Raw genomic sequence first — 20,387 nt, forward strand, 5'->3', positions numbered from 1 at the left:
CGGGTGGCAGGCTGCCCAGCCTTCCTGTTGTCCTTGGCTCTGGCCTCAAAGCCCTTTCTTTGTCACCGAGCTTCCCAGTGGGAGGCAGTCAGGAGTCTCTCCTCTTCGCGGTGGCCCTTTCCTTACCACTTGCTTCTGCCTCTCCCAGGCTTCAGTCTCATCCACCTGGTAGCCACAGGTGTCTCCTGCTTCCTGGGCTCTGGGCTGCTGACCTTGGCAGTGTACCTGTCCTGCCAGCACTGCCAGCGGCAGTCACAGGAATCTACACTCGTCCATCCGGCCACCCCCAACCACCTGCACTACAAGGGCGGGGGCACCCCCAAGAACGAGAAGTACACACCCATGGAGTTCAAGGTGGGAGCCTTCACAGAGGAGCAGGGTGAAGGGTGCGGCGCTTCTGACCCCGAGCAGGGCATAGCTGGGCTGGGCACTTGGGAGGGCACAGTGGTGTCGTGAACTGTCAGCAGCCGGAATGTTTTTTCACCGACTGGTTCCTAATCCCCTTGCCCTGGCTGCCCCCTCTCCCCATCCTTCCCTACGTCTTCCCCTCCGGTCCTTCCTTCTCCCACAGACGCTGAACAAGAATAACCTGATCCCCGATGACAGAGCCAATTTCTACCCGTTGCAGCAGACCAACGTGTACACAACCACCTACTATCCCAGCCCACTGAACAAGCACAGCTTCCGGCCCGAGGCCTCACCTGGACAACGGTGCTTCCCCAACAGCTGATAACACTGTCCCGGGGACTTGGGCTCCTTGCCTCCTTAAGGCCCAGAACAGGTGGAAATGGGACGGTGGAGCCAGCTCGGTTTTCTTGCTGCCTTGCCTGCGGGGGTCCCACCCGACTTCAAAGAGCTCTGGCTGGCGGTGACCATGGGGGAGAGGGCTGGCTTCAGGCTGGCACACGGCTGCAGTTCCAGCTCAGCCCAGGTCTCTCATGGCCTCCTTGTGACCCACGACCGTGCTGATCTCCCCCGCCGTGTCGGCTGTGGACCTACTGGGCACGCGAGGAACTGGAGAGTGGAGATGGCAGGACAGCAGGCTCTTAGGTGTGGGTTGGAAGTGATGCTCGTGTGGCCATCATGGGCCGAGGCTGTCCCTCTCTGGCTGGCCCCAGGAAGGGCCTGGGCTACACCCCGATTGTCTCTAAGAGAGGAACAAGTCAAATGGCCCCAGAAGCTCCGGATTCTCTGCCCGGAGCTGGGCCACTGTGGTGCTGTCCCAGTGTGACCTGGGGACCAAGGCTGACCCAGGTTGTCCACCTTTGCCCAGCAGTCTGCACTTTGCCCCTGGTCAGAGGCAGTGAGGGCTGGCGACTGAAGATCGATCTTTGCTAAGAAGCCCTTTAATCTGGGCTGGCTCAGGCCTCAGCTTTGCCCTCAGAATGCAGGAAAGGCGTCCAGGAGAAAGGGAGGCAGGAGTCCAGCCTCCGTGCCACTATGGAGACAGACTGTCTTACAGTTGCTGCTCGGTAGCTACTGGCCGAGACCTGCTTGGGAGTCTCTGCTGGCCCTTCATCTGTTCAGGAACACGTACACACACACACACACACACATACACACACGCACACACTCAACATGCTACAGCAACAAAAAGGATGTTGGGCTGTGGCATTAATCATTAAAGATGATATCCAGTCTCCAAATGTAATTCTGTCTTCGTGCATATGTGTGTGGGCTCCTCCTGGCGTGGGCTAGCCAACCAGACCAGTGCTCTGGGTAATAGGTGGTCTTCTCGGGGTAGAGGAAATGATCCACATGGAATTTGACTTTCCCAGAGGGGATCTTTCCACTTGTGAGAGTATGCACATACACACGTGTTGCTCTAAATCCTTTCTGGAAAAGAGGTTAGGGACAAACAGATTTGTAAGTAGGGGCTCGAGGTACACCAAAGACAACACAGTCTGAGATTTTTTTGCCTGTTCCCTTAACAGCAATTCCAGGCAACAGCTCCAGAGTGGGAATGCGGGAGTACAGCAGGGGAGTATTAATGAGGGTGGTTTTATGAGGTATTTATAAGGCTAAATTTAATAAAAGCCAAAACTGACTGAAAATGAATAAACTTGTGAAATGGGAGAAGCCCAATATAGTTTTTGCTGGATTAAGTAAATAACCTCTAAGCCTCAGCCCAAGTCAGAGAGAGAGAGAGGAGTTGATGGACATGTTAAATTCAGAGAGCAATTTCTCAGCTTAATTGGCTGGATCAGTTCTCCTAGGGCTCCCAGCAAATTCTTCTTGTAGGTCAGGCTTTAAAGCCTGTGGTCCTAGTGGTAAGGAGGAAAAGAGCATTCCTGGGCCCAAGTCCTGGAATCCCTTGTGCTCACTGGGGCAAAGGAAGGGTCTTCAGGCCAGGGTGGAGCCCAATCGGAGAGAGCTCAGAGATCATATAAGCACTACCTGCTTTGGGATTTCTTTCTTTTTTTTTTTTTTATTTTTAGTTATTTATGATAGTCACACACACAGAGAGAGAGAAAGAGGCAGAGACAGAGGCAGAGGGAGAAGCAGGCTCCATGCACCGGGAGCCCGACGTGGGACTCGATCCCGGGTCTCCAGGATTGCGCCCTGGGCCAAAGACAGGCTCCAAACCGCTGCCCCACCCAGGGATCCCCTGCTTTGGGATTTCTTGCTGGGTTCCTCTTAACATAATGGAGTCCAGAGCTTGTGGGAGCCTGTGGTGTATTAGATCTGGGGGTCTCTGATTCTCTTGGACCTGGTTGGGGAAGTGAAGTTCAAGAGTGTTCAAGGGCCCAGGATGTCTACTTCATGAGGGTCACTCTTCTCTCCAAGTGAGGGACTGGATAGGTCTGTAGGAAGTAGTCATGGAGAATACCTGGCTAATGTTCACCCCGTATAGACTGGAATGGCATCAGTGGGGATGAAAATTTGTGGGTGCTGTGGCAAAACACTACACACACACACACACACACACACACACACACTGAATTTTCTTTTTATAAAAAAACTGTTGTGGCTTTGGATGCATGACCATCAGAATGCATTAAGGGATCCATGCTGCATGCAAATTAGCTTGCATGGTTGACAAAGGCTGCTCTATAGCCAGCCCTAGCCCACAGATGAGGAATCCAAGAATGTCCTCCCTGGTGGTTGTGTTTTCTCTGGCAGGTGCTTTGAGGCTGCCTGGATAGCTCCATGGTGTCAGGAAACCGAGGTATAAAAAACAAGGGGGCTTCTTAGACCCAGCTGGCTCGGCAAAAGAGAAAGGGAATGTCGGATTGGGTGCTCTAGGCCTTCTTGGGCCTTCTTGTCTTTGGATAACTGCGTTTTATGATCCAAGTAGCACTTTTATTGTAGAAAATTTAGAGGATATAGAAAACCAAAAATATAATCACAGTTACAGTAAAAACCAAGGCAGGGACTTAGGGATTTTAAATGATGGTGTGAAGACAATTCTCTCAACATCACTCCAAAAGCAAAGAGGACAAAAAACAAAAGCTATCACTATTTTCAATATCTATAATCCGAAATCATAATACATGAATATAGAAAGCAGATAGAGGAACAGGTTGCTTGGTGTAAACTTCAGCTAGACCTTCAAGATATCTTCACTCTCTTGTCTCATAGCTAGGTCACCACTCCTTTGTCACTCCAGAGGGCAATAAGCATGTTCCCTTGAGACACTGAACCAGACTGGATGTGGAAATACCAGACACGAAGTGAGTGTGTGGTGAGGGTCTCTTTGGACCACTAGAGGTTTAAGAAACAGGCTATGATTATCAGTGGGACTCAGCAGTTGCCTTGTTCAGCTAACTCCAAGATTCTGGCAGCCAAGTTTCTTCCCCCAGCCCTCCTCCAGGCAGGAGATTATTAGATGATTCTTCGAAGAAACAAACTAAGTCTGCAGATTCTGAAAAAAATAAGCCAGTGCAACAGTCCTACAGTGAAGTACACTCATTAACAAGCATGTCCAAGTACACAGAACCTGCTGTCACTTTTCAGCACCTCATAAATAGGAATGTGCAGATAAGAGTCACAGACATCAGAGAAAAAAAGCACTAACATGAAGAAAGAGAAATTCAATGAAAAGAGAGATGATATATACATAGAGAACATTTCAAAGACCCCATAATTCTTCAGAATAAGTAAAGATATTGCATTCATGAAATAACAAGATAAAATAAAATGGACAGAGTAAAGCTCTTAGAAGTTAAAAAAATATGAGAGAAAAATATGTTTAACGATAAAGGGAGTTTCCCAAAAAGTTGAATGAAAAGACCAAGAAATGGAAAATAGGAGAAAAAGAGATAAGAAAATTAAAGGATCTGGGTGTCTGGCTGGCTCAGTTGGTGGAGCATGGGACTCTTGATCAAGGGGTTGTAAGTTTGAACCCCATGTTGGGTGTAAAGATTACTTAAAAAATAAAATCTTTAAAAGAAAATTAGAGGATCAATCCAGGAGGTCTAACAGCCCATTGAAAAACTCATAAGAGGAAATTATCAAAGAAAGACTCTGGGAAAATTTGCCAGAACCAAAAGACAAGGTCTTCAGATCAGTACCTAGCAGCAAGAGGCACATAAACATGACATTTCAAAACAACAGCCTTGAAGAGAAGATTCCAACAGACAAAAAAAGATTAGGAATATGAATGGCATAAACCTCTTACTAACAAAATTTAAAGTTAGAATACAGTAGAAATTATCCTCAAGATTCTGAAGTAAAAATAATATTTGGTTGTGAATTTTATACCCAGCCAACCTATGAGTCATAGGAGAGTAGATTAAAGACATTTTCAGATATGCAGAATCTCAAAAAAATAGATCTCACATGTGTTCTCATTTCAGTAAAACAAGAGTAAACAAAATGTAGATCCAAGGGAAAGGGGATCTAACACAGGAAAGGGGTGAGAACAGATACCAGGCTGGCAGTCATGCAACAGGCTGAGAGAGCAACAATCCAGGTTAGAGTAGGAGGAGAGCCTGCACATGGAGAGAGCCAGGAAAAATGAACAGGCACATTATCTGGCAGGTTTGTATGGAAAATTATATGAAGATTTATTTTATAAAACTTATTTTAGGGGTGCCCGGTGTCTCAGTCCATTAAGCATCCAACTCTTTCTTGATTTTAGCTCAGGTCATGATCTCAGGGTTGTAGGATTGAGCCCCCTGTTGGGTTCCGAGCTCAGTGGAGTCTGCTTGGGATTCTCTCTTTGCCTCTCCTTCTGCCCCTCACCTCTCCCCACTCTAAAAATAAATAAATATTTTTAAATCTTATTTTATAAAACTGTATGGAAAGACTTAAGTTTGGGTTCAAAGAAAACTAAAAAAAGATGGTATTTTTTATTTGATTTATTTAAAAAGTATTTTTTATGAAAATAAAACAGAGGCACAGAAAAAAACACAGAACAAAGGCATAGCTTAGTGCACATAGGGCTAAAAGCTTTATAATGACCATCCAGGTCAAGAGAGGGCTAGAACTTTCACAAACACTCCAGATTCCCTTTCTTCTGTCCCATCTTTGTGACAGAAGATGCCCCGTTCCAAGAAGATGCCTTCTTCTTTGCCCTCCCTCCAAATATCAGATAATTGTTAACACTAGGACTAAAAAAGAGCATACAGAAAAGGAAATGTAATCATTATCACTTGGTACAACCATGATATTTAGATAATCATAATAATTAAAGCATTGCATATGTACTTAAGCATAACTTGTAATACAGATATATTACACTTTTTTTCTTATCATGAGGCGACATCACCAAAGGAACAAGCCTTAACTTTTGTTGCCAACTGAATGTTGGGTAAATATTGAGAAAGAAAGGAATAAAACATTTAAAAAATTTTTTTCCAGATTATAATTATGGTACACATTCGTTTAAGAAATTTGGGGAGGGGTGCCTGGGTGGCTCATTCAATTGAGTGTCAGACTCTTGATTTTGGCTCAGGTCATGATCTCAGGGACAGGAGACAGAGCCCCAAGTCCAGGCTCCAATCTCAGCAGTGAGTCTGCTTGATATTCTCTCCATTTTCCTCTATCCTTCCTCAACTCAAATCTTTTTTTTTAATTAAAAAAAATAAATTTGGGGAAAAAACTTATAAAAAGAAAATACAAATGCCTCAAAGTCCAGCCAAAAAATAACCATCATTCTTTTATGTTCTTTTCCAAGTATTTTTTATAGATGTGAGTTTCAGGTGCTTTATAAAATTAAGACATACTACATACACAGTTTTTATTCTGATTTTGACTTGTAGCATTATATCACTATTTCCCCATATTGTTAAAAATTCTGTAAGCCTCAAGACCCCTTTCAGTGGCTGCCCTAGGAATGGGTCAGAGAGTGGGAGAGAGGGCCTTGTTTCCAGAGCTCCACAGGTAGCAATGTATCTGCACCCTTACGCCTTAAAAGAGAAAGTTCATTTTTATAGATTTTGTTTACACACTGAGGAAGGTTTACTTTCAAAAGTTTGCATAATATTTGAAAAAATACTGGCCTCAAAAATTCTATTATATAAATTCTATTTCTGTTACCTAGATGTATCCATTCTATTACATACATTCATTCTACTCTATTATATAAGGGTATCACTCTATTGCATACATTTATCACAACTTATTGAAACCACTCATTTGTTTCAAAATTTTCTTTAGCCAAAAATACTTTTATGGAGCTTCTTTTTTAATTAATTAATTCCTTATTTATTTATTTATTTATTTATTAAGATTTTATTTATTCATGAGAGACATAGAGGGAGAGGCAGAGACACAGGCAGAAGGAGAAGCAGGCTCCATGCAGGGAGCCCGATGTGGGACTCGATCCCGGGGCTCCAGGATCACGCCCTGGGCTGAAGGGAGGCGCTCAACCATTGAGCCACCTAGGCGTCCCTTTTGTTTTATTTTATTTTATTTTATTTTATTTTATTTTTTTATTTTTTTTGCAAGCGCACAAGGGTTTATTAGCAAGCTCGAGCTTGGGTCCAAGTGTGCCCGACACAGCAGAGCAGGGACTTGGACCTGTTTTATTTTTTAATGGAACTTCTTATCCATATCTATGACTATATATCCTTAGGATAAATTCCCAAGAGAGGGAATTTGGCCAGGATTCTTGCCGATGAGAATGCGCTCTCAGCAGCAGTGTATTCTCATTTTCTTATTACTAACCCTAAGAGCCATCAGTGGTAAGTGCTATCCCCTCCAAACACGGGACAGAAGCTGTGCACCAATACCTTCTTCGGTTCTCACAGCAATCCTCAAAGAGACTAACAGGCCAACTTTCAGATGAGGAAACAAATTTAATAAGTTTAAGTAACTTGCTCAAAATCATATTGCTAGTCATCAACACACCCAGAATTTCAACCCAGAGATTCCATGTGCTTGTTATCAATTTTTTTAAAAAAATGCAGTTGTTTAAATGTTCATTTAAACATATTTAGTGAGTGACCATTTCCCCCATACACATACTGGTCATTTGCATTTCTACTTCTTTTAAGGGAGGTGCCTGGGTTTTACTCTTAGGTGGTGATCTTTTCCTTACTGCTTTGTGTATAAAAGATACAAAGGAGTTATTGTGTATATAAATATATTAATCCTTGGTCAAAGAGATTGAAATATTTCTCTAATTGATCGTATGCCTGCTTTGACACACAGATGTTTGGAATTTTTTTTTTACATAGAACCATTAAAAATGAAAATTGCCCTTATTTCGCATGAATGACCCTGAAGTAATGAGTCTTCTCACTGTCACGACCGTGAATCTCAAGGATGGGGGGGACACATTTCTCTCTGCACACCTTGCATGCTGATAGTGACCCTAAACAAATAAAGACCCTAAAAAGTTGTTACCCTAAAAAAGTAAAGATAGTTCCAGGCTGGGGAACTATCTCTTTGGGATTTGACTTAGGGGAGCTCACATCCTACCCTCCCCAGAGGAAGAGGAATGCCTAAGAGTAAGAAAAACGACAGAGTATGAGGTGAGAGGTTCATTTCTCAGGGAGAAGGAAACACAGCCAGGCCCCTTCTACTTGTCAGGGCGAGTGAGGTTTCGATGAAAAACAAAACCTAGGGTTCCTCTCTTGGGCAGCAGAGATGGGCCACAGTGCGGGATGGTTATGCCCAGAGTGTAGGGCCCCCTCCATCATAGCTGTGTCTCTGAGCAGGTCAGTCATAACCCTCAAGCATCCAAGGCAAGGAGCCCATTGCTGATGCAAGGCGACGATCTCCCCAAGTGGTCGAGGAGGTGCTGTTGACAAGAGGCAGTTCACCTGGCCAACAGTCAGGTCTTCTCTGAGCACGTGACAGTTTCCAATCCTGATTCCAAAGTCACATTGCACAATTCAAGCCTCTGTATTTAAAATGAAAATTTAGTCTTGGTACGTGTCATCTGGGGACAGGATATTGACCCAAACTCGTTCGGGCAGCTGGCAACGGACAGGCCCCTGTTCTCATAGCACCCATTCTGAGTCTTCGTCATGTGGGAGGACCATGTTTGGCAGACAGTTAAGAGCTCAGGGTCTCTAGCTTTATCACTCACCAGCTGTGTGACCTCGGCAAATCTCTTCCTCATTTTGGGCTAGTTTCCTGGCTTATGAAATGGCAGGGGTTGGGCCCAGAATCCCTGTTAAATTCTAGGATTCCCAGAGCTTTTGAAAACATCTTATACATGGTATTTTTTTCATCTTTTCTTTTCTAGCCAAGTGCTCTGGGGTTCCCTGTGCTGGGCCTCTTTCTGCCCCCTATACCTTGTCTCAGAGTCTCCGGTGCTATCAGGGCTGGGTCTGCTGCTGGAGAAACAGACTCCCTGAACTCACTGTCCTCACACAGGAACTGGGGAAAATGCCTTTCTTGGAGAACCAACTAGATGAATGTTGTTTCTGGATTGGCAACATTCTAAAGATTTTATTTATTTATTTATTTATTTATTTATTTATTTATTTATATCGTGCATACAAATAGCAGGAGGGGCAAATGGGGAGGGAGAGGGAGAAAATCTCAAGCCGACTCAGAGGCCCGCCGCAGAGCTCAGTCTCATGACCCCAAGATGATGACCTGAGCCAAAACCAGGAGTCAGACCCTTGGCCGACTGAGCCCCCCAGGCTCCCCGGAATGGCAACATTCTAAAAGGGGAGCTTCTGTTAGATAAGAGACACTCAGCTCTTAATACCAAGTGATGGATGCTTGTCTTGGTCTGGAGCCCGGGTGTTCCTAAGGCTTGATTCCGTTCCAGAAGACAGTCTTCCACATGGAGGCCCAGCTGCTTCAATCCCAGCCCGGCCCTCTGCTCAGGTCATTCTGTGCCTCCAGTTACTAGGTCACCCCAGATGACTCACTGGAGAACCCTTGCAGGCCAGTCGGACACGAACTCAGGCAAAGCTCCTCTCCTCATCCGAGCTGCCAACAGGGGATTGGTGCTCACGGAGTTGGGCTCTAATTCCGTGGCTGTGTTGCCCATGTTGATGACTGCAGGAGGAGTTCAGGCCTCAGGGTCTGGAATCCTCTCTCTAAAGTTACTGCAAAATTCATCCCTACTCACAAGGTCCTTCCAAACACTCTAAAAGAGACAGTTTAGGGTGTCTGGGTGGCTCATTGGTTAAGCATCTGCCTTCTGCTCAGGTCCTGATCCCAGGGTGCTGGGATTGAGCCCCACATCGGGCTTTCTGCTCAGCAGCAAGTCTGCTACTCCATCTCCCTCTCCCCCTACTCATGTTTGCTCACTCTCTCCCTTTCTAAAATAAGTAAGTAAAATCTTTTAAAAAATTAATAAAAGAAACAGTTTTCCTGAGGACTATGCCCAGTGTCCAGGGGCTGATGGGACATAGCACCCACACACATATTTGGGACACTGAGCACTCACAAACACAAGGCTCTGCTTCCCACTCCCCACGCCCAGTAAATCCCTGATTGCCCAGCAGAGTGGGTCCCAAATAGCTGGTATCACAAAGCTCTTTCAGATGTAACCAGAGATAACCAAGATAGCACCAAATTCCTGCCTGACCATCTGTAGCCTTGACCCACAGGGTTTCTTTGCTTGAAGGTAAGCTTACAGTTTCCCTTCAACATATATTTTTAATTAATTCCTTCAAGGTGTATAGCAGGCATTTAAAAGGAATACATGCATGGGGAAGAAAAAAAGAAAACAAAAAACACAGGGGACACCTTGGTGGCTCAGCAGTTGAGCGTCTGCCTGCCTTTGGCTCAGGTCATGATCCTGGGGTCCTGGGATCAAGTCCTGCGGGGAGCCTGCTTCTCCCTCTGCCTATGTCTGCCTCTCTCTCTGTGTCTCTCATGAATAAATAAATAAAATCTTTAAAAACAAAATGAAACAACAACAACAAAAAACAGTACAAAAAGATATTCAGGGAAAAGTGGCCCCCCACTATTCTTGATTCCTGGGCCCCAAGTTCCGCTTCCTGAGTGAATAGAGGCAACAAAACACAGGCAAATATGTACAGTTATGTGTCTACACATAAAATGTACCGAAGTCTGGCTTTAATCTTGATATTCAGCCAAAAATTGGCCTTCAGGCGCCGCTTTTGGAAGTCTAACCAGCTGCACGTGTCCTTAGCCATCATTTATGGTTCCCCTGAGTCTGTCGTGGTCTACAGTCAGGGTTGCACAGGTTACCACTGGCTCAAATCAGCACGTTGACTCCCATGGTGGACACATGGCATGCCTCTGAGATTTACTGTGCAGACGTGATACTCATTATAAATGTCCAGGTAAATCTTGAAGTGAAAATCGATGCTCCATATGTTCAAATTCCATCAGTGGAACTACATGCATATGTGTAGTATTGTAAAAGTAAAATGCCACAATAATTAATGATTGTGAAAGTCGCTAATTTTATGTTCAAACACACTTAAGCACCTCAAAATAGCAAAGAAAAAGGAAAAAACTGAGACTTAAAAAGAACACTGTAGGGGGGCGCCTGGGTGGCTCAGTCGGTTAAGCATCTTGCCTTCAGCTCACATCATGATCTCAGGGTCCTAGGTTCAAGGCTCTCTGCTCAGTGGGCAGCCTGCTTCTCCCCCTTCCTCTGTCCCTCTCCCTGCTTGTGTGCTCTCTCTCTCTCTTAAATAAATAAAATCTTTTTTTTAGAAAAAGAACACCGCAAGAGAATGTGAGTGCGAGAACTTTAGGAAGAACTTTATGAGCTTTGTGAGCCAACAGATGTGAAGCAATTTAAAATATCACAGGGAAGAATAATAGAGATTTGATTAAATAATAATTCTAATATTTGTCAACTGGGTTGGCATCTCTCTTTAGCATTCATTATGTTAAACAAAATAACCTTGAAGCAGTATGTTTAATTTGGGGTATTTAATTCCATTTAGGTTATGAGTCTTTCAAGAATAAATTCTGTTTGAGAGTTTACATCTTAAGAAAATGGATTAAAAAAAAAAGAATGTCAGCTTTTCTACTTCAACATCCCATAACCAGAAAAAATTACCAAATCCTGTACAATATCTATGATGAATCACCTTTAATCTAGACAGAAAAAAAAAGAACATAAAGGGAATAGAGAAGAGAAAAAAAAAAAACAGGAAAATGTAATATCCAAAAAAATATCTGGCTTCTCTACTGTTCTCCTGTGATGTGAGCATCTACTTTGTATCACAAAACAGCAGCTGACCATGCTGAGCAACCACTGCTCCTGCAGGTTAACAGCACGCTTAAAATGGGACCATTCCAATTTTAATAGCAAAATCATAAGAATCGTTTCATTCTTGGGGGTGAAATTTCAGATTAATTCTTGTATCCCCAAAGTTTTCTTCTGAGATGTTCATAACTGGCTTTGGCCTTAACTTGAACCCCACGTTGACGGTGGCGTTTGCTCCAGTCTACATTGCAGGCAACATGCAAGCCTGCTCAGCATCAGCGTCGGCTTCAGCTTCTCCATCTACCACTCTCCCTCCAGAGTGCTCCAGGGCTACCTTGTTTCCCAACAATTGCACCCCATTTATTTAACCAAACCTAAATGATGGACTTTGAGGATGTGTTTCAGTCTTTTGTTATAAACAGTGCGGCAAAGACAACCCTTGGGTACGGCCATAAAGGCAGAGTGAATTCCTAAAAACTCAAAGAATACCCACATTTGATACAGTGTCTAACTTACTGTAACACTGCACCACAACTTCTAGTTTAATCTCTCTCTAATTCTCCAGTTTTAATGGTAGGGCTCATGCTGGGGGAAAGACAGTCAGTCTGGGTGATTTCAGTGGCCTTCATCTCCGAGGAGCTCCCTGCTTGCCCACATGGTCCTGGTTCCCCAGGGCACCTGGTCAAATCTCCCTTGAAGGCCCCATCACACCTGTTTTCCTGGAGCCATCAAAGCTTGTCTGCCAGATGTTCTAGGCTTCCTGTTCTCTAAAACTGGATAAGCCCTCTACATCAAAGCTCCCTGGGATACTGTTACCTCCCCTTCTTTCCCCCTTTTTCTTATTTCAGGGGTTGGGAAAAGGCCTAAGGTTTCTGGAATTCCTCCATGGTTCCTTCTTGACCCTCTACTTCCAGTACTTTGATCTGAGCAAGAAGCAGTTTCCCTTCTGCTTAGGGCATCTTTGTGGACTTAAAGTTCTTGTGTTTTCTTGATCTTCATTTTAATGTCTACACAGGACCATGTTCCCTGAATAGTGATATAAAGGCCATGACTTCAACTTAATCTGTTGGGAAGGGCTTGGAACGAGCAATCATGGGGCTGAGAAGACTAGACTTCCATCTCAACCCCAGAGAATGACACTTAAATGGATGCACAGTCACGGGACTGTCGAGTCTATTCTTCCCAAATCTCTGAAACAACCCCCACTCCAGTCTTCTTCCCATTAGGCAAACAACATTAGACTGATCTTTGCCTAAGGATGACCAGTGATTGGCTCTATCTGCCACAGGGTGGCCTGGCACGAAGGCCTCTGCCCAAAAGCCCAGAGGGAAATCACCCAAGCCAATCAAAAGATTGGCTCCGTGTGGGACTTGGGCTGAAGAATGAAGATTAGGTTGGCCAGTAGCAATACAAGAATGGTGTAGACACACAGGGATGAGAGAGTCTCCCATGGAGAGGCGGGGCTGGCTGGGGGAATTGGGGTTGGCTGCCCCCTGTCTAGGCTTCAGACCACATATCCAGTCGGACCATCTTGCTAAGATGCCTGAAGTAACTGGCGCTTGTGGCCACAGGAGCACACAGCTCATGGACATCCACGGCTCAGAACTCACTCTCCTGGCCCCTCTCCTCCCTCCACCCAAATCCCCACCAAGGAGATTCTCCATCCACAGGGTGTAAGATTGGCTTGGCTTCTGATTTTTACCTTTATTTATTTTTTTAAGATTTTATTTATTTATTTGAAAAGAGAGAGAGCACAAGCAGGGGGAGAGGGGAAAGGAGCAGCAGACTCCCTGCTGAGCAGAGAGCCCAACAAAGGGCTCAATCCCAGGGCCCTGGGACCCTGACCGGAGCTGAAGGCGGAGGTTTAAGTGACTGAGCCACCCAGGCACCCCTGATCTTTACCTTTAATTTCCCTTTCAGAGAAAAGAGGAATTTGACACATTCACAGTTACCTGCCTGGTCATATGTTGAGGTAAATCCAGTTCGCTGAGCATCTTATCTCCCTCCTCTGAGGAGCATGCCCAGCAGTCAGCCAGCACCAGGCATACACCTGCCGGTTCTTTTATGTGAGGTGCTGTGAGGCAGAGCAATGGCTAATAATTATTCTTTTTTTTTTTTTTAACCACATAGTTTCTGAAAGAATTTTGAAGAGTTTAGTTACACACTCACATTTTTTACGTTGACATCTAGGACTTTTCCTCCAAGTTTAAAGATCTCCAGAGCATGTAATTGCCAGCATATTGTAAATACTGACATTTAAAAATAAAACTGTTCTTTTAAATGTAACTAATAGAACCTAAAAGGCACGGCATTTTTAAAAATACAGGAAAGGTTCTACTTGAACAATTGGAAAATCTACACTGTTCTTTTTACCCTTTAAAGGTGTATATCATTCCACTTCCCCCTTAGAATGGTGCCCTAATGTAATGTATTTTTAAGCTCAAAAGTCTTTTATTGTTCACACTATCCTACTTTCTGCAGCTAAAATATATATGTGAATTATAATATTAATTTTTAAAATTTCCTATGAGGATGAGATCTAAGTTAAACATGATTTGGGATTGAGATACTATGATTATTACTAACATCAAACAGTATAGAGTTCCTTGAATTTTGACAGTTATTAAATGTCAAGTAAAATTTTAGAGAGCAGTGCTGTCGAATAGATGTTACTTATCACTAGAATGAGAAAGATTAACAGCAGAGAGAGAGACGAATGAGAGTCTTAGGACTTGCAAAACATGTTTTTATGCTCGTTGCCAAGTGCCTTATTTCCAGAAGAATCCACAAAGCACTCCCACCGGAGTGGGCACACTGAAATCTACAGTAGGAATTAAAAATGATAGAGAGTTGGCAATGAAGAAAAGGAGACTTGTATCCAAGTAAAAGATGAATATTGACTTATCGTATTTGGGAATCTTTGGATGAAATTTAATAAAAATGATAAAACTTTTAGAAGAAAAAATAGGAGAAAATCTTTATGAGCTAGGGGTAGGTAGGGATCTTATAGGACATCCAAACCACAATCTATAAAAGAAAATATTAATAAATTGGACTTCTTCAGATTAAGAATTTTGTTAAAACAATTAAAAGATAAACCACAGGTTAGGAGAAACTACTGGCAAATCTAGGATATATAAAGAACTGGAGACACCTGGGTGGCTCAGTTGGCTAAGTGTCTGCCTTCTGCACAGGTCTTGATCTCAGGATCCTGAGATGGAGGCCTACATTGGCTCCCCGCTCAGTGGGGAGTCTGAGTCTGCCCCTCCCCTGCTCATGCTCTCTCTCTCAAATAAATAAATAAAATCTTAAAAAACAACAATAATAACAAACCGAAGTTCAGTAACAAGAAAACAACCCAATAACAAATGGGTAAAAAGTTTGAAGAGACCCTTCACTAGAGATTTATGGATGGGAAATGAACATGTGGCAAGTTGATCATCATTAGTTGTTAGGAAAATGCAAAAAAAAAAAAAAAAAGCCATGATAAGATATGACAGCACAGGGATGCCTGGGTTGGCTCAGTGGTTGAGTGTCTGCCGTTGGCTCAGGTCATGATCCCCGGGTCCCGGGGTGGAGTCTCCCTCTGCCTATGTCTCTGCCTCTCTCTGTCTCTGTGTCTCATAAACAAGTAAATAAAATCTTAAAAAAAAAAAAAAAAGATACTGCAGCACATTATTGAAATGACTAAAACTAAACAGGCTGATCACAGCAAGTGTAGTGGAACATCTAGAACTGTCCTACACTGCGAGTGAGAATGTAAAATAGAACAACCGCTTTGGTAAACAGTTTGGCAGCTTCTTAGATAGTTAAGCATACATTTACTATACGACCTGGTCATTCCATGCCTAGCTATTGACCCAAGGCAAAGGAATATATGTGTCCACACAAAGACTCATACACAAATGTTCATAGCAGTTTTATTTGTAAGGACACAACCCAATTATCCATCATCAGGCACATGGCGAAACACATTGCGGTATATCCATACAATGGATGTAAACAGCAATAAAAAGGCATGAGGGACACCTGGGTGGCTCAGCGGTTGAGCATCTGCCTTTGGCCCAGGGCGTGATCCCCGGGTCGTGGGATCGAGTCCCACATCGGGCTCCCCACATGGAGCCTGCTCCTCCCTCTGCCTGTGTCTCTGCCTCTCTCTCTGTGTCTCTCATGAATAAATAAAATCTAAAAAAAAAAAAAAAAAAAGGAATGAACTAATATTTGCAGCAGCATCAAGGAACATCAAAATAATTACCCTGGGATCCCTGGGTGGCGCAGCGGTTTGGCGCCTGCCTTTGGCCCAGAGCGCGATCCTGGAGACCCGGGATCGAATCCCACATCAGGCTCCCGGCGCATGGAGCCTGCTTCTCCCCCTGCCTGTGTCTCTGCTTCTCTCTTTCTCTCTGTATGACTATCATAAATAAATAAAAAAAAATTAAAAAAAAAAACAAAATAATTACCCTGAGTAAAAGAAGCCAGGCAAAAAAAGAGTGCATATTACATTGCTCTAGAAAATAGTTCTAGAATATAGAAACTATAATAGCCGAAAGCAGAACAATGGCTGCCTAGGGACAGAATATGTCAACAGTTGGGGTGGAGGGAGGGATATTAAAGAGGGTGGGAGATATGTCTTGACGGTGGTGATGGTGTCATGGGTGTGTACACGTATCAAAACTTACAGTGTACACTCAAATATGTGAGGCTAACTGCATGGCAATGAGATCTTGATAAAGCCATTTAAAAGTATGAATGAATGTTCAAGAAAATATAAAATACTAACTGGCTCTTACCATGTGTCTCTTGCTTGAAGGTATAGTATTCACCTGTCTGAAGTGCACAAGGAACTTCCTCAGTCCTCTTCCCCTCTTCCTATGTCCCGGGGTGGGGAGGGGGAGGTGAGGCCCAGGGGAAGGAGAGCCCTCTCAGAGCTGTTCCTCCAGACTGAGGATGGGAAACGGGCAGAGAGCCTGGGCTTCAGGAGCAGCGTGCTTTATTCTGATCTTGGGTAGTCTTATTTAAAGATTTATTTATTTATTTGAGAGAGAGAGAGAGAGAGAGAGAGGGAGCTTGCACAAGCAGAGGAGGAAGGAGAGAACCACAAGCAGACTCCGCACCGAGTGTGCAGCCCGACAGCAGGGGGCTGGATCTCACCACCCAGAGATCATGACCTGGGCTATAACCAACTGAGCCCCCCAGGTGCCCCGTGGCCAAGGTTATAACAATTGTCATCCCTCCTGCTCCCCCACTCTATACGACGTCCACATTCTGAGCATCTCAACATGAGTCAAAGCTCCTCACTTGTGAAGCCCCATTGTCTGTGACGGAACTATGTGTAAGACAGGGACAGATGGGAAGCCCCACCCTGGGGTCCCGGGTTCCTGACAGCTGGTTAGGAGCGGTATTGTGGCCCCGGGTATTTTTCACTGTTCTCCTGTTCCCCTCCCACTTCTCTGGGTGGGGGGGGGGGCAGTGAGAGGTTTTCCACCCAGGACCTCCACGGTAACAGTGCAAGTGTGAGGGACCTGCCTTTCTTTTGGAAAGTGAGAGCAGCACCAGGCCTGACCTCAAGTCAGCGGGAGGGTCTCAGATCTCAGGCGGTGTTAGGAAAGGCCGTATATTCGTTTCTCCTGACATCCATCCTGCTGGGAACCTCTTGCACTCGTGGGCCCTGATCTGAAGGCCCCTGAAACGGAGGGATGACCCTAGGCTTTTGAATTCTAGACCCGCCACCACTGCCCAGCTGTGTGCCGTGTCAGGTGGGAGTAGTGACATCTGCCTTATGGGACTTCGTGAAGAGTGAATTGGTGTAGAATAGGGCCTTGAACAAAGTCTGGCGATACAAAGACACTGCTCTTGAAAAACCCCCTTCGTGGTGTGTGTGTGTGTGTGTGTGTGTGTGTGTGACAGAGAGAGAGAGAGAGAGAGGAGGGGGGAATGGGGGGTGTCTGCCGGGGACCCACTTCCTCTGCAGCCACACAGCCTGAGCTCAAACCCACCCCACTGCTCACCAGCTATCTGACCTTGGGCAATTTGTTCTTCTAAAGCAAAATGGAGCTAATAATAGAACCTCCTGGCGGGGGGTGTGGGGGGTGGTGTTGCTGTTTTAAGGCTGGAGCAGGGAAAGTGCTTAGAACAGTACTAGGCTCCTAATTCGGGCGCCCCGAATTATTACCACTGTTACTGAGCGGAGCCCGGGAGGGTGAAGGTTCCTTTCCGCAATCCGAGTCACTGGCATGTCAAGGTAAATATGGAAAATGGGGTCTTGAGTTTTACAAAAATTGCTTCACTGACAGAATTCCAAAATATGTCCTAGCTTCCTTTGGGCGCACTAATGACACCGGCCCAGGACACTGTGCACGAAACAGCGCTTGCAAGACGGGGCTAGTGACAGCCTCGCCTCCCACGGAGGGCCTGCCCCTCCTCGTTTATCTGCTTGGCAATTCTCCCTCCTTCTCTCCATCCCTTCCTGCATGGCCTCCTTTGGGCCTCTTACTTGCTGGAATCCGGAGGGAACAGAATTTTAAAGATCATCAGGTTCAATATTTTAATATCTTACAGAAGGACTAAAGGGCTGACTCAGGGCCCCTTCGTGCCAGGGCGTGTGCTTTCTAAGTGAAGACATCAGGGAGAGGAAGGAGAGGCCCGTGTGACTTGTCCTCCTGTCACCCCTCCTTGTCACCGTTCCCAGCTGACGAGAACCCCTGAAACTCATTTGCTGGTGGACCCTGATAGGGATTGTGGCACAATAAGGACTAAATCTTTGGTCTCTGCCCCCCACTTCCAGGCACACAGCTCCTCAAGCCCTTCGGGTCTCCGATGCAATGTGTCTTTGGGCTGTCAGGGATCCCCTCTAGATGGGGGATGGTTACCCATGATGGGGAACCAACCACGTGACTTGAGGGTTGGCACTCTGGCCTTCCCCCAACCTCCTGGGAGGGCAGAGGGACTGGAGTTTGAGTTCATCCCTAATGGCTAATGATTTAATCAATCGTGCCTATTCTCGAAGCCTCCATTAAAAACCCTACTTTGCAGGGCATCTGGACCTGAGCTCCCGGGTTGATGACCACGAGGTGGTGCTGGGAGGTGGTGCCATGACTGGAGAGCGCCTGCAAGCTCCCTGCCCCCTGCCCCACACCCTGCCTGTGCATCTCTGGCATCTGGCTGTTCCTGAGTTCCATCTTGTTGTAATCAATTGGTAATCTAACACCTAAACTGTTGTCCTGAGTTTTGTGAGACCTTCTAGCAAATGAGCAAACCTAAGGATGGGGTCGTGGGAACCCCTGATTTATAGCTTTTTATTGGTCAGAAGCACAGGTGACAGTGTGGACTTGCAACTAGGGTCTGAAGTGGGGGGTAGGAGAGCAGTCCCCTGAGGCTGAGCCTTTAACCTGTTGGGTCTACCTTAACTCCAGGCAGTTAGTATCACAATTGAGTTAAACTGTTAGTGTCTGGGGGCACCAGCCAGTGTCTTGATCTCAGGGTTCTGGGTTCTAGCCCCATGTTAGGGGTAGGATTTACTTAAAAAGATAAAAAAAATTTAAAAAAAAAACCTGTTGGTATCTGATGAGAATTTGTGTGAAAAAACATACATATTTGGTGTCAGAAGGGAGTGTAGACAAATAACACTTCTTTCCCCATTAAGCTGGATAAATAATTAATATGGGGATACTTGTCAGAAGCTAAAAGTCTTCATACCTAAACCAAATAATTCTCCTTCTAGGTATCTTTTCTAAGAAAAGAATCAGAAACTAGGTCGAGGATAAATATACAACATGTGTTCCCCAGAATAAATCTCCCCAGAAACAGTCTTAATGTCCAATAATAAAATTAGATACTTTAAATTATAAAATTTTCCATGGGCATGGGAAAATATTCATGATATAATGTTAAGGATAGAACATAAAAATATAGCTATGATCTGTTCTATATTAAAATCATTTACAGTCAGAAGTAAAGGAAGCATTATGCTTTTCTGTATTTTTAAAAATGAAGACTTTGGAAACTTCGAGAGGAGAACAGGACTGTTTGGAAACTAATCCAGAAAATTTTAAGAAAAATCTCCTTCCAAAAGGTTAAAGGACATTCATGATTCTGAGTTTTTTCAAGCCCGGGCTCCCCCACCACTCACCCATGGGTGTGCTTGCTTTGGGACTAAAAAAGGAGCTTCCTCCATGTTTTCGTGATGGATCTGGACCTACCTCAATAGGTTTTGCCCCTTGTTCTTCTGTCTCAGATTCCACAAAGGCAAATCCTTTTGGATCTCTAGTAGGCTGTAACCGTTTGGGGTACATATATAAACAACACTGGCACATTTCCCAAATGCTCTTTCAACCCAGCTTGGTCAGCCTTTTTGGGGATTCACATCTATGATAAATGAGAGGGAGTATTAACTATGTGAGGACTTAATAACTATCACCTTGCTCAGGGAGTCAACAAATTTTAACTCGAATATCTTTTTTTAAAAAATATTTTATTTATTTATTCTTGAGAGACAGAGAGAGAGAGAGAGAGGCAGAGACACAGGCAGAGGGAGAAGCAGGCTCCATGCAGGGAGCCCGACGTGGGACTCGATCCCGGGATTCCAGGATCACGCCCTGCGCCAAAGGCAGGCGCTAAACCAGAGCCTCCCAGGTGCCCCTTAACTGGAATATCTTAAAAAATTGAGTGAAAATTAAAACGAAGGCTTTGGGAGGGATACAAGAGGGAAGCAAAGGAAGAAGGCAAATAACACCAGGCGACCGAGATGTGCCAGGTGCTTTATGTTCACCGCTCTCTCTCCCATCATCACAAAATCCATATGAGGTAGGTGTAATTAGCCCACTCCTTCATCTTAATTATA

General features: G+C 44.7%; 1 protein-coding gene across 6 annotated transcripts in view; it reads left to right on the top strand.

Moving 5' to 3' along the window:
• The window catches only part of SEMA5B (semaphorin 5B), a 118,005-nt gene extending 116,354 nt beyond the window's left edge, over positions 1-1,651 (top strand). For 5 of the 6 annotated variants that reach the window (XM_041723922.1, XM_041723888.1, XM_041723906.1 and 2 more), the window contains 2 exons: positions 149-354; positions 572-1,651. In XM_041723922.1, the coding sequence (XP_041579856.1) occupies positions 149-354; positions 572-730 (365 nt within the window). In that variant the 3' untranslated portion in view covers positions 731-1,651. The remainder of the gene's footprint in view (positions 1-148; positions 355-571) is intronic. The other variant, XM_041723915.1, reaches the window with a different exon arrangement.
• Positions 1,652-20,387: the final 18,736 nt, after the last annotated feature.

This window comes from Vulpes lagopus, chromosome 1 (assembly GCF_018345385.1).
Source record: "Vulpes lagopus strain Blue_001 chromosome 1, ASM1834538v1, whole genome shotgun sequence".
Lineage (NCBI taxonomy): Eukaryota > Metazoa > Chordata > Mammalia > Carnivora > Canidae > Vulpes > Vulpes lagopus.